General features: G+C 38.1%; 1 protein-coding gene across 3 annotated transcripts in view; it reads left to right on the top strand.

Moving 5' to 3' along the window:
- LOC121523988 (collagen alpha-1(XIV) chain-like) overlaps nucleotides 1–16,467 on the top strand; it is a 269,909-nt gene that overhangs the window by 191,438 nt on the left and 62,004 nt on the right. For all 3 annotated transcript variants that reach the window (XM_041809125.1, XM_041809124.1, XM_041809126.1), the window contains exons 27-33: nucleotides 1,088–1,211; nucleotides 5,944–6,087; nucleotides 6,236–6,400; nucleotides 7,307–7,345; nucleotides 8,300–8,438; nucleotides 8,551–8,693; nucleotides 10,526–10,635. In XM_041809125.1, coding sequence (XP_041665059.1) covers nucleotides 1,088–1,211; nucleotides 5,944–6,087; nucleotides 6,236–6,400; nucleotides 7,307–7,345; nucleotides 8,300–8,438; nucleotides 8,551–8,693; nucleotides 10,526–10,635 — 864 coding nt within the window. The remainder of the gene's footprint in view (nucleotides 1–1,087; nucleotides 1,212–5,943; nucleotides 6,088–6,235; nucleotides 6,401–7,306; nucleotides 7,346–8,299; nucleotides 8,439–8,550; nucleotides 8,694–10,525; nucleotides 10,636–16,467) is intronic.

Raw genomic sequence — 16,467 nt, 5'->3', positions numbered from 1 at the left:
CTAAATAACAGGAGGTGGGCACAGATGATCAAAAACTAACTTTATATCAGTTACTCTTAATTCTGCAAAAAATCAGTAGAAGTTAACACTGAGGCTATCATGTTTTCACATTATCATTATTTACAAAACAGCTTATACCATGGATCATCAACTGGTGGCCCGGGGTCCAAATAAGGCCCCCAAAGCTTCCTGTCTGGCCCCAGAAAGCCACTGAATTCAGAGAAGCAGGAAAAGAAAATGTTGTGGTTTTAAGAGCATCTTTTGGCTTTAAATGTCTGCAGCTGTTAAAAAACAGTTAATATTCAAATAATTTTAGAACGACAACATTTGGTCTGTTTTAATGGAAATTCACTTGTCAGCCATTATTAGTAAATATTTAAAAAAAATGTGTTGAAACAAAAAATGCAAGATAAAGTGGTTAAGAGTGGATTAATAAGATCCTAAAGTGGAGTGGCACAAAGGGACAAAAACTTACGGGAAAAGTGGTTAAAAGAGGTTAAAATGTGGCGAACTGTTAGTATAAAAGGAAAAAAAGTTTATCAAAATGGGTTAAAAGTGGCAAAAATGGATAATGGATGGATGAAACAGGCAAGAAAATTGGTTTAAAGGAGTTAAAGAATGGCAAACAATTGGGTTAGAGAGGCAAAAAGTGCAAAAAGTATCAAAACTATTTTTGTCTAAAGACTGAAACGAATAGTAAGTCTAAAAACGGCTCCAGCTGTCTGATCCTGGACTGATTGAGGGGGTTAGAAAGTAAATTCTTGGATTTTTAATTCCTGTACATTGAGAGCAAAAGGAAGCATGTTTCTTTCTTTGCATGAGTATAAATGGCCAAAAAAGCTGAGTCTGATTATGAAAACTGACTTTAGAAAATAAGAACGGGTTAATGGACGTGTGCCTAGCTGCTCTGAGTCAACAACAGCGCAGTAAAGTACGTCACTCTGACAAAGACGTGCTTTGTTTCAGCAGAAGGTAACAAAAAATGTTATTTTTGTTGATGCGGAGAAGGCTGGTATGTTCTTTTCTTGTTTGTTATGAAGTGGATGGATGAATATTATTTAACATCTGCGTGTCTGTCATCCGTCAGGTGGCCATCGCTCAGTTCAGTGACGACGCTCGCACTGAGTTTAAACTCAACTCTCATCGTGACAAAGAGCAACTGCTGGACGCCATCAACAAGATCTCCTACAAGGGAGGAAACACCAAGACAGGTGAGAGAGCACGTCACACCACCTACAGCCTCATTCACTCAGATTCTAGAAGGTTTTTCTAAAATCTTCAGTGGACCAGTGACGTCAAACTGAGACAGTAAAACCCTGTCAGAAACGCTGTGAACGGTGAGGTTTATTTTTAACGGATCTGAAACGCTGTTTGTTTGTTTGTGTACTAAAGTGGAGAGGAAAGCTTTGAAAATACAGACCTACATGTGGACTGGGCCTTCTAGGTTTGAGTGAGCATGAGCCGAATAAGAACCTTGAATATTAGGATCAAAATGAGGATTATGTCAGTGTAAATGAGAGCAGGTGGAACACTGTGATGACGCCCACATTCATGTCAACCATGTTATCATAACAGACACGTTCTGCATTGATATCTACATCTGGAGTGTGTGCCTGTGTGTGTGTGTGTGATCAGAGGGAGTCTGTAGGGAAGCGTGCCGCCGTGCGCTCATTAATCAGCGTTTATAAAGCGGCACAGCTTCTTTCTCCTGCAGGGACGAGGCTGCACAGAATCAATGTGTCACTGCCGCCCCACTGCTAATGTCACACAGGGAAACACTGATGCTCTGGTTGTATCAGGAAGCAGCAGTTCAGGGAGTGTAGGAGCACTCAATCACATCGTTCTGCACCATGCAATTAAACTCTGTTTGCCCGCGTTCCCTCAGGCCTGAGGACAGTTTGATTACTGGATCTGTTCAGGTAGCCAGCACTGCTTTATTCAAACATTACAGCTCCACTCCCATACAAGGAGTAACTGTTAATAAAAACAAGATTAAATATCAGTATACAGATAAACCGTTAAATAAAACAAGATAGAAACGTTACAGCTCCACTCCCATACAAGGAGTAACTGTTAATAAAAACAAGATTAAATATCAGTATACCGTTAAACCGTTAAATAAAACAAGATAGAAACATTACAGCTCCACTCCCATACAAGGAGTAACTGTTAATAAAAACAAGATTAAATTTCAGTTTAAAGATAAACCATTAAATAAAACAAGATAGAAACGTTACAGCTCCACTCCCATACAAGGAGTAACTGTTAATAAAAACAAGATTAAATTTCAGTTTACAGATAAACCATTAAATAAAACAAGATAGAAACGTTACAGCTCCACTCACATACAAGGAGTAACTGTTAATAAAAACAAGATTAAATTTCAGTATACAGATAAACCGTTAAATAAAACAAGATAGAAACGTTACAGCTCCACTCCCATACAAGGAGTAACTGTTAATAAAAACAAGATTAAATTTCAGTTTACAGATAAACCATTAAATAAAACAAGATAGAAACGTTACAGCTCCACTCCCATACAAGGAGTAACTGTTAATAAAAACAAGATTAAATTTCAGTATACAGATAAACCGTTAAATAAAACAAGATAGAAACGTTACAGCTCCACTCCCATACAAGGAGTAACTGTTAATAAAAACAAGATTAAATATCAGTATACCGTCAAACCGTTAAATAAAACAAGATAGAAACATTACAGCTCCACTCCCATACAAGGAGTAACTGTTAATAAAAACAAGATTAAATTTCAGTTTAAAGATAAACCATTAAATAAAACAAGATAGAAACGTTACAGCTCCACTCCCATACAAGGAGTAACTGTTAATAAAAACAAGATTAAATTTCAGTTTACAGATAAACCATTAAATAAAACAAGATAGAAACGTTACAGCTCCACTCACAAGGAGTAACTGTTAATAAAAACAAGATTAAATTTCAGTATACAGATAAACCGTTAAATAAAACAAGATAGAAACGTTACAGCTCCACTCCCATACAAGGAGTAACTGTTAATAAAAACAAGATTAAATTTCAGTTTACAGATAAACCATTAAATAAAACAAGATAGAAACGTTACAGCTCCACTCCCATACAAGGAGTAACTGTTAATAAAAACAAGATTAAATTTCAGTATACAGATAAACCGTTAAATAAAACAAGATAGAAACGTTACAGCTCCACTCCCATACAAGGAGTAACTGTTAATAAAAACAAGATTAAATATCAGTATACAGATAAACCGTTAAATAAAACAAGATAGAAACATTACAGCTCCACTCCCATACAAGGAGTAACTGTTAATAAAAACAAGATTAAATTTCAGTTTAAAGATAAACCATTAAATAAAACAAGATAGAAACGTTACAGCTCCACTCCCATACAAGGAGTAACTGTTAATAAAAACAAGATTAAATTTCAGTTTACAGATAAACCATTAAATAAAACAAGATAGAAACGTTACAGCTCCACTCACATACAAGGAGTAACTGTTAATAAAAACAAGATTAAATTTCAGTATACAGATAAACCGTTAAATAAAACAAGATAGAAACGTTACAGCTCCACTCCCATACAAGGAGTAACTGTTAATAAAAACAAGATTAAATTTCAGTTTACAGATAAACCATTAAATAAAACAAGATAGAAACGTTACAGCTCCACTCCCATACAAGGAGTAACTGTTAATAAAAACAAGATTAAATTTCAGTTTACAGATAAACCATTAAATAAAACAAGATAGAAACGTTACAGCTCCACTCACATACAAGGAGTAACTGTTAATAAAAACAAGATTAAATTTCAGTATACAGATAAACCGTTAAATAAAACAAGATAGAAACGTTACAGCTCCACTCCCATACAAGGAGTAACTGTTAATAAAAACAAGATTAAATTTCAGTTTATAGATAAACCGTTAAATAAAACAAGATAGAAACGTTACAGCTCCACTCACATACAAGGAGTAACTGTTAATAAAATCAAGATTAAATTTCAGTATACAGATAAACCATTAAATAAAACAAGATAGAAACGTTACAGCTCCACTCCCATACAAGGAGTAACTGTTAATAAAAACAAGATTAAATTTCAGTATACAGATAAACCATTAAATAAAACAAGATAGAAACGTTACAGCTTCATTCCCATCAAAGGAGTAACTGTTAATAAAAACAAGATAAATAAGGAATAAACAGATAAACCATCAAAGTAAACCAACAGTAAAAAAACAAGATATAAACATGGTATGAGTCAAAAACAAGATGGAAACATGGCATCAGTAATAACAAGATAGAAACATGGCATCAGTTGAAAACAAGATTGAAACATGGCATCAGTAAAAACAAGATAGAAACATGGCATCAGTTAAAACAAGATACTAACATGGCATCAGTAAAAACAAGAAAGAAACATGGCATCAGTAAAAAAAAACAAGATAGAAAAATGACATCAGTAAAAACAAGAAGGAAACATGGTATCAGGTAAAACAAGATAGAAATATGGCATCAGTTGAAACAAGATAGAAACATGGTATGAGTCGAAACAAGATAGAAACATAGTATCAGTTAAAACAAGATAGAAACATGGCATCAGTCAAACAAGATAGAAACATGGCATCAGTAAAAACAAGATGAAAACATGTCATCAGTAAAAACAAGATAGAAACATGTCATCAGTTGAAACAAGATAGAGACATGGCATCAGTAAAAATAAGATAGAAACATGGCATCATTAAAAACAAGGTAGAAACATGGTATCAGTAATAACAAGATAGAAACATGGCATCAGTTAAACAAGATCGAAACATAGTATCAGTCAAACAAGATAGAAACATGGCATCAGTAAAAACAAGATAGAAACATGGCATCAGTTAAACAAGATAGAAACATGGCATCAGTAAAAAAAACAAGATAGAAAAATGACATCAGTAAAAACAAGAAGGAAACATGGTATCAGGTAAAACAAGATAGAAATATGGCATCAGTTGAAACAAGATAGAAACATGGCATGAGTCGAAACAAGATAGAAACATAGTATCAGTTAAAACAAGATAGAAACATGGCATCAGTTGAAACAAGATAGAGACATGGCATCAGTATAAACAAGATAGAGACATGTCATCAGTAAAAACAAGATAGAAACATGTCATCAGTAAAAACAAGATAGAAACATGTCATCAGTAAAAACAAGATAGAGACATGGCATCAGTAAAAATAAGATAGAAACATGGCATCATTAAAAACAAGATAGAAACATGGTATCAGTAAAAACAAGATAGAAACATGGCATCAGTTAAACAAGATCGAAACATAGTATCAGTCAAACAAGATAGAAACAGGGCATCAGTAAAAACAAGATAGAAACATGGCATCAGTTAAACAAGATAGAAACATGGCATAAGTATAAACAAGATAAAAACATGTCATCAGTAAAAACAAGATAGAAACATGGCATCAGTTTAACAAGAAAGAAACATGGCATCAGTAAAAACAAGATAAAAACGAGGCATCAGTCAAACAAGATAGAAACATGGCACCAGTATAAACAAGATAAAAACATGTCATCAGTAAAAACAAGATAGAAACATGTCATCAGTAAAAACAAGATAGAGACATGGCATCAGTATAAACAAGATAAAAACATGTCATCAGTAAAAACAAGATAGAAACATGTCATCAGTAAAAACAAGACAGAAACATGTCATCAGTAAAAACAAGATAGAAACATGTCATCAGTATAAACAAGATAAAAACATGTCATCAGTAAAAACAAGATAGAAACATGGCATCAGTAAAAACAAGATAGACACATGTATTTATAAGAAGAAACAGACACATTCTTGCCAGTGTTTGATTTTTAATCAGGATTAAAAATAAAATTTTAAACACTTGAGGGTTAAATTAATAAGTCTGTTTGTCCAATCAGGTCGCGCCATCCAGCACGTGAAGCAGAACATTTTTACACCTGAGGGGGGAGTCAGGAGGGGGATCCCAAATGTCTTGGTGGTCCTGACAGATGGACGATCCCAGGACGACGTCAACAAGGTCTCCAAGGAGATGCAGATGGAAGGTGGGAGTGGTTTTATGTTTAATAAATTTCAGTTTTTTTCTTTTGGTTTATAATGTCCACGTTATTTTATATGGAGTTCTGAGGCCTCCACAATCATTAAAGAGATCTGTGTAAAATGTCCTCCGTCCCTCTCCATCTTCCTGTGAAGGCTATATCGTGTTTGCGATCGGCTTCGCTGATGCCGACTACGGCGAGCTTGTGAGCATCGCCAGTAAACCCAGCGACAGACACGTGTTCTTCGTGGACGACCTGGACGCCTTCAAGAAGATCGAAGAGAAACTGGTGACGTTCGTGTGTGAGGCAGCCACGGCCAGTGAGTCAGCATCTTCTCACAAAGTCTGATTCTGAGTAAAGATGTGAAGCTTTTTCGTGTCAGGGTCAAACTTTCAACTCATCAGATATAAAGAAAGTTTTCAAATATCGCCATAGAAAATGGTCAGGGTGCATTCAGTGAATATTAACAAACAAATGAACAAAGCATGTTGTAAAGTGTCTGCAGCGTAGTCTGCCAGACAACAAGAGAAGAGGAAGTGTTTGCAGTCAGTTAAACAAGTTACCAGACTGCAGGGTGGCTCAGTGGTAATGTCTGTGTCAGTTAACATAAAAGCCAGCAGATGGCAGCAGACACTAAACTGTACTGTAGCATGGATCATAGCGACGATCTACTGCCAGCTGACTAAAAGCAAAGATACTGGATTAGATGCCAGAAAGTCAGGAGACAGGCATGAGTCATGTAAGCTGTGCAGTAAACAAGGTAAAACACTGCAGCATCACTAATCTTCAACAACACACAACACCAGTCTAATTAGCAGTTAGCAACAACAGGCTAATATGTGATGACCCAAACATCACTGAATGACACTGAAGGCAAAGTTTCCCTCAACTTCTAAACAGGATCAGGAGATCATCAACTTTAGTAAAGAAATGAGTCCAACAGCATCACAGATAACAAAGTTTTAGACAGTTTGTTACTGAGTGTGAGTAATTCTTTTTAATCGTCACTCATCTGTTCAGTTCAGGAACTGCAGGACCCGTTTATACAGCTGTAAAACAAAAAGCCATTCTTACAAATACAAGTGGACTTATGGTAAAATGACACCAGAATATTATCTAAAGTATAAAAACAACAGCAAGAGAGACAACAGAGGAGGAGATTTCAAGTTTAAAAAGTTCATGTGTTTCACCGTCTTCTTAACCTCATATCTTTTTTCTTTTCCAGCGTGTCCGTCCGTACCGATGAGCGGCAGCACAACACCAGGTACGACCGCACACCTGCTTCTTCTCTGGACACCAAGAATAACAGTGATGGAAAATAAGACGTAGGAAACAAAGTCTATCACAGGAGAAACGTCTTCATCCTGAGCTCACCTGTGTCATGGTGTAGGACGGTGGTTCCCAACCTTCTTTCCTCAGGGCCCCCCTACTCATATCTAAGAAAGCTAAGCCCAACATGACAGGAACACATACACTTGTTCTTGAATGAAGATCTTTATATATTAACTTTCCGTTATTACAACAGTGTGTCAGGGCTATTCTTGAATAGCACAGTAATGAAGAGGATTCACTACTTTTTAAGAAAAACCTCTGAATTCTTAACTTTAAAGAGGTGATAATTCACAAGAAGAAATAGAAAAATGTAACTTCAAAAAATGTGAATGTAATTGAACCAAGTATCTGGTGTTTTTGAGGTTAAAAAGTCAAAAATTCCAACGACTGTTTTCATTCAGTTTCCATTATTTATTTCTTTTAACACTGTTGTAAATGGAGGATTTTAAAAACCTGAATTTTTGGAGTTTCTATTGTAAAAATTTAAGACTTTTAAATGCAGAAATTGCAAGATTTTCTTGTAAATAAAGAACTGTATAATCTCACAAATCTTATTTTATTTTCTAAAGTTTACTTTTTGCTTCAAATTAACAGATTCTCTTCATTTTTTAAATATTTTAGGTTGGCCCTTATAAATTGAGTTTCTGCTCATGATTTTTTTAAAGCATAAAGCATGTACATCCAATTGTGACACCCTCAGAGTAGACAGGGTCCCGGACCCCCCTTCACCCCCAGACCCAGACCCCAGGTTGGGAACCAACATCATCAGTCAAAGCTGAATCCACTTAAACATTAACCGGAGCTGTCTTCAAAAGTTAAAAAAACGTTGACGAGCTCCATCTTTATTTTTGGCTAAACTATAAATGTCGTCTGCGTCCATGCTCAGGTTTCCGTATGATGGAGCTTTTCGGGCTGGTGGAGAATCGCTACAGCAGCGTCTCTGGAGTCTCCATGGTGCCCGGCACCTTTAACACCTTCCCCAGTTTCCACCTACATAGTGACGCTTTCCTGGCCCAGCCCACCAGGTAACCACTGCACAAAAGTACCTCTCTGGTCAAAGTCTGCCGTCAGTATTGATCATTGGATAAATGGTGTAAATCAGAGCTTCACGATACTCACCTGGTCTTTGGCTCCCAGGTTCCTCCACCCTGAAGGCCTGCCGTCTGACTACACCATCACCCTGCTGTTCAGACTGCTTCCTGACACTCCTGAGGAGCCGTTCGCCATCTGGGAGATCCTGGACAAGAACAACGAGCCACTGGTGGGAGTCATCCTGGACCGTGAGTCTGACTTTCTCTGTCTGTGTGTTTATCTGAAACAAAGTCTGTTTGGACGTATGAGAACAACACAGTAGACCAAAACGCTTAGACTGCTTCCAATCAAACCCTGGAGCTTCGACCCAGCAACCAATCACTGGTTGATGCTAGCGCTGAACGATTTGAGAAAAATAATCTAATTGCTATTTTTTCACCCAACATTGCGATTGCAATTTAACATGATGACTCTTCAGGTTCCTCATCTTATAAACCATTCTATGTTATAACACACAGCTATTTCTCCATGAAATTTATATCAGATCTCCCAAAATCTACAAATAAATGTTTAAAAATTCTAAGAAAATAACTAAAAATTAAAAACCTGCCCCACCACCCAAAAGATTTCAAAACAATTCCTCAAATTTTCAGAAAAATACTAAAAAAAAAATCAAAGCAACCTAAAATACCTAAAATTTTCTAAAGAAATTTCCAGATATATTCAAATCAAATTCTAAAAAGTTTACAAAAAATTTTATCAAATTTTAAAGAAGATACTTTAAATTTTCAAAGCAACCCCCCCCAGAAAAAAATTTTGAATCCAATTCCAGTCAATTTACAAATAAATATATAAAATTTTCAAGAAGATACTTTAAATTTTTCAAAGCAACCCCCGCCCCAAATTCCTAAAAATGTCAAAATAAATTTCTCAAATTTCCACAAAAATGTCTAAAAATTTAAAAAATAGCTAAGCAAAAAATCACCCAAAATTCAAATCAATCTAATAAAAATGTATTATTGCAATTTTTTTGTCCTGTATTGCAAATTTGAATCATCAATTGTAATGAATGGAGTGATGATTTTATGGATTTCTTATTTTGACGACGACAAAAATATACAAAAAACAAGGAAAGTAGGAACTTTTGTTTATTATTCTAGAAAATATTGGCACTTGAATGTTTGCATTATTAACACCTCTGCTTAAAAAATGTATCAAACTGGTATTTCAAAGCACATTTAAGGCCAAAGAAATATTTTACCCTCTGCAGTTTGAAAATTGCAGGTCACATTGAGATTTAATCTACATTTCCATTAATTGCCCAGCCCTAGTTGTTGGATTAGACTCCAGTAAGTAAAAATCTGCTTCAGCGGCTCTTCTCACGGTCTGAGATCGTCCTGTCACACATCCCTACCTCTCGTTCCTCAGTGTCTGGTCAGCTTCTCCTCACAGGTCTCCAGCTGGTGGAACCAGGCGAGTTAGTCCTTCTCACCACTAGAACCTCCACGTTTAGAGAACTGCTCTCTGCTTTTACTCCCTGCTGTCAGAGCTTCTCTGATAACTCTGAGAGCAGCTGTCAAAGACATTATCACCCCCCTGTGTCTGTGCTCACCACAGTACTCATGTTTCTCATTCTCATCAGATACGCAGGGTAACACCAGTTAACATGGTAACAAAACATACTGTAACACCTCCACAAGCTCTTTCTGTGAATGCTGTTAAACATTTGATAAATCTGATAGTTTTGATGATATATTTGAGCTGCTCGCTGCTCCATGTCAACCTCAGACTCATTTTTAGGGAGGTTATCTAGCTAGCTAACATGTTGAATGTGTGATAGTTGCTCTTGTAGGCTAGATGTGGCTGTGACTTAATGATGAACGGAAAAATACAACACTTGATTATTTTATCATGTTGATCAGAAGCAAGAAAACCACCTTTAAAGTAGGAACGAGGCTTTGGGCTGTAAAGAGGAGAACTCCAGACCATATAGGAATCAAACAGGAGAGAAGAATGAATACTCTTTAATATTAGAGCCTCCTCGTCAGACTTCCTGTTGACGTGTTTGTGTCTGTTACAGACGGAGGAAAGACGCTGACGTTCTTCAACAACGACTACAAAGGAGAGTTTCAGACGGTCACGTTTGAAGGGCCTGAAATCAAGAAGCTTTTCTACGGCAGCTTCCACAAGGTCAGAAACACGTCTCAAGTTTACCTCTGATTTTTATCAGCGGCGTGCTGAATGTGCTGAATGTGCTGAATGTGCAGGCTCGACATCACATCTTAAAAATGACAGTTTTGGCGATTAGGACTTAGATTTCATCAGTTTAATCTTTACTAGTGTCGTATTAGAAATTCCTTTCTGTTATCGTCACAGTTCCTATACGGTCAAACAGGTGTGAGACGTTTCACACCTATAGGTGAAGATGCAGAGGGTGATGCTGAGTCACGGTCTGAACAGAGACGTCACTGAGATTATCCTCAGTGTGTGACAGCTTTACAGAGACGATCCCTACAGGGAGAAACCTTTATGATAGGGAAGAAGAGGATTTTTGTTTTTACCAGGAGGAGAAATGTCACTCACTGAGAAGTCTTGCTCCAAAATCTCACCAAGGTGGAGTTGCAGAGAAATGACAAGAAAGAGCGAGTCAGACACGTGGAGACGAGGTCGTTTTCAAGATCCGAGCAAGAAAGCAGCCATCAACGACTCAGTCAGCCCACCGACAAATAATGAAACCATTTAGAGTCACTGAGCTGCCCGTTAGAAGCTCTGCTGTACTCTCCTGATCAGAAAGTTCCAGTTAAAACTGTCCTGCTGCTCCAGAGAGTCTCCACCATCACAATCTGGCAGAGATTCAGTCCAAACCAAGCGTTGACAGGACTGAGCTTAGGCATCAGATCAGTTTAGAGCAGACATGTTTAGAGCCACATGTGGCTCTTTTGTGATGATTTGTGGCTCTTTCATGTTTGAAATATTATTCCACAGAAAACTTTAAGTAAGGAAACTTTGACCTCAGAAAATATCTATTTCAAATCACATTAATCGATCCCACACTTATACAGGAGGCTTCAATTGTCAAACTCAATTGTCAACAGTTTAGAGACACTTTTTTGTTGTTTTTTGTCACTTTTGATCTATTTTTGGTGCCTTTTTTGCCACTTTTTTTACCACTTTATTCCAATTTTCTCCTCTTTTTCCTCTTTTTCAACCATTCAAGCTGCTTTTGGTCATTAAATGCTACTTTTTCCCATGCTTGCCCATTTTTCCAACTTTTTTGCTGCTTTTTTGCCCATTTTAGTCACTTTTTACTCATTTTTGCTGCTTTTGGGTCATTTTTGCCACCTGCAATTCATTTTTTTATAATTTCTCGCCCATTTTTGCCACTTTTCACAACATTTTTTTATCACTTTTCACAGTTTTTGCCATCTTTTACCTGGACTGGGCAATTAATGGAAATGTAGATTAAATCTCAATGTGACCTACTGCAACATATCACAGAGGGTGCAACATTTCTTGGACCTGAAATGTGTTTTGAAATACCAGTTTAAAACTTTCAAGTGCCAATATTTTCTAGCATAATTGACAAAAGTTCCTATTTTCCTTGTTTTTGTATGTTTTTGTCTTCTTCAAAATCAGAAATCCATAAAATCATCACTCCCTTCATGACAATTCATATCAAATTTTCAATATAGGACAAAATTATTGCAATAAGACATTTTTGTTAGATTGATTGGAATTTTGGGGGATTTTTGCTGAGAAATTTTGAGATATTTTTGCGGAAATTTGAGAAATTATTTTGACATTTTTAGGAATTTGATTTGAATTTGGGGGGGGGGTTGCTTTGAAAGTTTTACATATCTTCTTGAAAATGTGATTAATTTATTTGTAAATTTTGGGGAATGTGAATTTTTTGGAAGTTTGGTTAGAAAATTGTAGATATTTTTATGGAAATTTTCAACATTTATTTGTAAATTTTGGGAAATTCGATAAAAATTTCTGTGGGAATTTGAATCCTTTAGGCAACTTCATGAAAATTTGAGACATTTATTGGTAAATTTCTAAGAAGTTGCTTTGAATTTTTTTTGTATTTTTCTGAAAATTTGAGGAATTATTTTGAGGTTTTTTGGGAATTCGATTTGTTTTTTTGGGTGGTGGAGCAGGTTTTTAACTTTTAGTTATTTTCTTACAGTTTTTGAACATTTATTTGTACATTTTGGGAGATCTGACATAAATTTCTGGGGTGAATAGCTTTGTGTGGTATTGTATAGAATGGTTTATAAGATGAGGAGCCTGAAGAATAATCACGTTAAATTAAAATTGCAATGTTGGGTGAAAAAAATCGCAATTAGATTATCTTCCCAAATCATTCAGCCCTATCTTGTACCTATTTTGCCCCTTTTCACCAGGTATTTGCCACTTTAACTCATTTTTGCCACTTTCTTATTTCTTCTATTGTGGCTATTTTTCAACAGTTTGGCTCTTTGGTTGAGTAACACTGCATCAGAAGCTACTCTCTGACTCGTGTCAACAAGGAGGCAAAACTACTCAGCTCAAATTAAAGTCCACATGAAAAAATAATAAAACAAGTAACACTGGTGATTAACAGACGTGTGCTCTGTTCACTTCTTAAACCAGCTTTATTATCCTGAGATAACAAAAGAAATAAGCTTTGAGTTTAAAAACCTGTACTGCAGTTTTGATGTATACCTGATGACAATAAAGGTTTTAATTCTAATTGATCATACTTGTCCATTCCAGGCTTCCATACGTTAGTGTTTTTGACTTCAGGGTTCTTTTATGCCGAGTCGTCCCATCCTCACTTCCTCTCCTCTTTTCTGAACCCCAGCACGGAGACGGCGGGCTGTGCCGTGCCCCGATCCTGAACCGGCTCAGTCGTGTCGTGTTAGTGTCAGCGTGAGGAGAGAGAGAGAGAGAGAGAGGGAGCGCTCAGGGACTCGCTGACTGATCTGCTCTCACTCGTGTCTGCTGGCTGTCAGCACAGCTTATCCTGCTTACCTCTCCACCTTTTGTTCCGCCCGCTGCAGACGAGTGTGTGTAATCCTACAGGAGCCGTACAGTACCTGAGCGTCTCTGTGACATTCTTATAAGTTTATGTGATTATGGATCAGAGGAGTCACTGATTTGAAACTTATCTCCGTAGAGGCGCCTAACTTTATCGTCTCTAAACTTTTAAACACTCTGCGTTTTCCTCTGGGTCGCACAAGTTCAGCTTTTCTGCAGCTTTTGTGACACTTTTCTCAGTCATCAGAAAAATGCTGAATGTTTCTGTCGGTCGTATTTTTTTAATTCCTGAAAAGCTGACATCTAGGAAATAAGACAAGAGTGAAGAAAGTTTGTTTAGTGACTGATGAGGATCAGTTAACAGCAGCTATGGACATACATTTAAACCCTGCAAGGATAACAGAGGAACAAGAGGTGGTGGTGAAGCCCACCCCTATAAAACCACCTTTCAAGATCCCGACAGGTCATCAGCATTCAGCATTTACATCATATATCCATCTGTCCTCTAACACTGGGATCATTTCTCTATTCTAACAAGAATCAGGACACCCCTACCCCTCTATTCTAGAACCAGGACACCCCTACCCCTCTATTCTAGAACCAGGACACCCCTACCCCTCTATTCTAGAACCAGGACACCCCTACCCCTCTATTCTAGAACCAGGACACCCCTACCCCTCTATTCTAGAACCAGGACACCCCTACCCCTCTATTCTAACAAGAATCAGGACACCCCTACCCCTCTATTCTAACAAGAATCAGGACACCCCTACCTCTCTATTCTAACAAGAATCAGGACACCCCTACCCCTCTATTCTAACAAGAATCAGGACACCCCTACCCCTCTATTCTAACAAGAATCAGGACACCCCTACCCCTCTTTTCTACCCAGAATCAGGACACCCCTACCCCTCTATTCTAACAAGAATCAGGACACCCCACCCCTCTATTCTAACAACAATCAGGACACCCCTACCCCTCTTTTCTACCCAGAATCAGGACACCCCTACCCCTCTAATCTAACAACAATCAGGACACCCCTACCCCTCTAATCTAACAACAATCAGGACACCCCTACCCCTCTTTTCTACCCAGAATCAGGACACCCCTACCCCTCCATTCTAACCAGAATCAGGACACCCCTACCCCTCTAATCTAACCAGAATCAGGACACCCCTACCCTTCTACTCTAACCAGAATCAGGACACCCCTACCCTTCTACTCTAACCAGAATCAGGACACCCCTACCCTTCTACTCTAACCAGAATCAGGACACCCCTACCCTTCTACTCTAACCAGAATCAGGACACCCCTACCCCTCTTTTCTACCCAGAATCAGGACACCCCTACCCCTCTATTCTACCCAGAATCAGGACACCCCTACCCCTCTTTTCTACCCAGAATCAGGACACCCCTACCCCTCTATTCTAACCAGAATCAGGACACCCCTACCCCTCTTTTCTACCCAGAATCAGGACACCCCTACCCCTCTTTTCTACCCAGAATCAGGACACCCCTACCCCTCTATTCTAACAAGAATCAGGACACCCCTACCCCTCTTTTCTACCCAGAATCAGGACACCCCTACCCCTCTTTTCTACCCAGAATCAGGACACCCCTACCCCTCTCTTCCTGTGAGTTGGGCCCCTCCCTTTGATGTGAACATGTAAACTTAGGGCTCAGGTAATCGCCTTAATTGAAAGTATCGTATTTCCTCCCTCCTATAAAACGATGCCGCCTGTTTTAGGAGGATAATTGGCTGTCGATAGAAAAGTGTTTTTGTCTTGTGGCATTTATTTTACCAACAGAGTTTGTCTCACTGCTGACAAAGTTTGTTTCAGTTTGAAAAATGTCTCTGACATTTAGAGCCGATTTCAGAGCAGCTGTGAACTTTCACTCAGCAGACACAGCACGTAACCCGCCCAGACAGCCAGTAAAAACTGCTGCATCCTCAGCTTTCACTGAGGCTGATTATAACGCTGGGGGCAGTGAGTGTTTCTGAAGAGTCTGTAAACTTTTAGGAGTAGGCCTCGGCTCTGTAAGCATGCTGCAGATTAAGGATGGCTGTAGAAAGGGGTGTTCCCTCTTAGCATGATTGTTATGGACCCAGGTGGACTCCACAGTCCAGATCTGGAACAACACTAGTGAGCTGAGGTCTCTTCGTGGAGGTTAGAGTTAGATTCTTGATTATCTTCAATATGGGCGAGGTTAGACTTCTGTGGAGTTTGAAGGGTTAACCAAAGAAAAACGATGTTTCAAACAAAGTCTGATCTTCTCTGCCTGATTCCTGAGACATAAATAAAACTCGCTGATGCTGTTTGTCAGAGGTTCTGAGTCCTGCTGTTAGTGAAACTGTATAATTTAGCAGACTGCCATCATCTGAACAGTCATTTGTTTTCTCTCCATGAATCCAGAAAATAACACGCGTTTCATTCGTTCCCTACAAAGTTCTCACACGAGCTCCAACAACAGCGACATGAAAAGTTAGGCTTCGCAGGAAGGAGAACCGTGGGTGTGAGTTCTCTTTAAGTATCACTTACACGTCGGCTCTTCACTCACAAATGTAGGATTGAAATTACAGAGCAGGAGTTTTTACTTTTATGGTCTGTTTTTCTTTGTGTTTTTGAATATCACTGAGCCTTCTCAACATTTAAAGTGCACTTCCATGTGAGTTTAATTACAGCCTGCAGAATATGCAGATTTCTGCTCAACTGTATTCATATTTTACCTTCTATACATAGAAACATGCTGCCCAGAGTGCTTCAGAAAGAGCAGACGACTGGAAATAATCGCACAAGTGGAACAAAATGAAATAAAATGAGAAATGGCGCACGGCCATCGGCCCCTGTGGTGTTTTAGTGGGGTGTAAGCAAACTCGTGCAGTGAGTTACTGCCCAAACTTCAATTGAAATAATTAAGAAGCCCCCTGTTACCACAGACTCATTCCACCTTAGAGTGATAGTTGGAGACCCCCACAATATATGTGGCGCAGTAACAAGG

The sequence above is a fragment of the Cheilinus undulatus genome, linkage group 16, assembly GCF_018320785.1.
Source record: "Cheilinus undulatus linkage group 16, ASM1832078v1, whole genome shotgun sequence".
NCBI lineage: Eukaryota > Metazoa > Chordata > Actinopteri > Labriformes > Labridae > Cheilinus > Cheilinus undulatus.
Note: the sequence above shows the minus strand (reverse complement) of the source record. Positions and strands in the feature narration are given on the sequence as shown.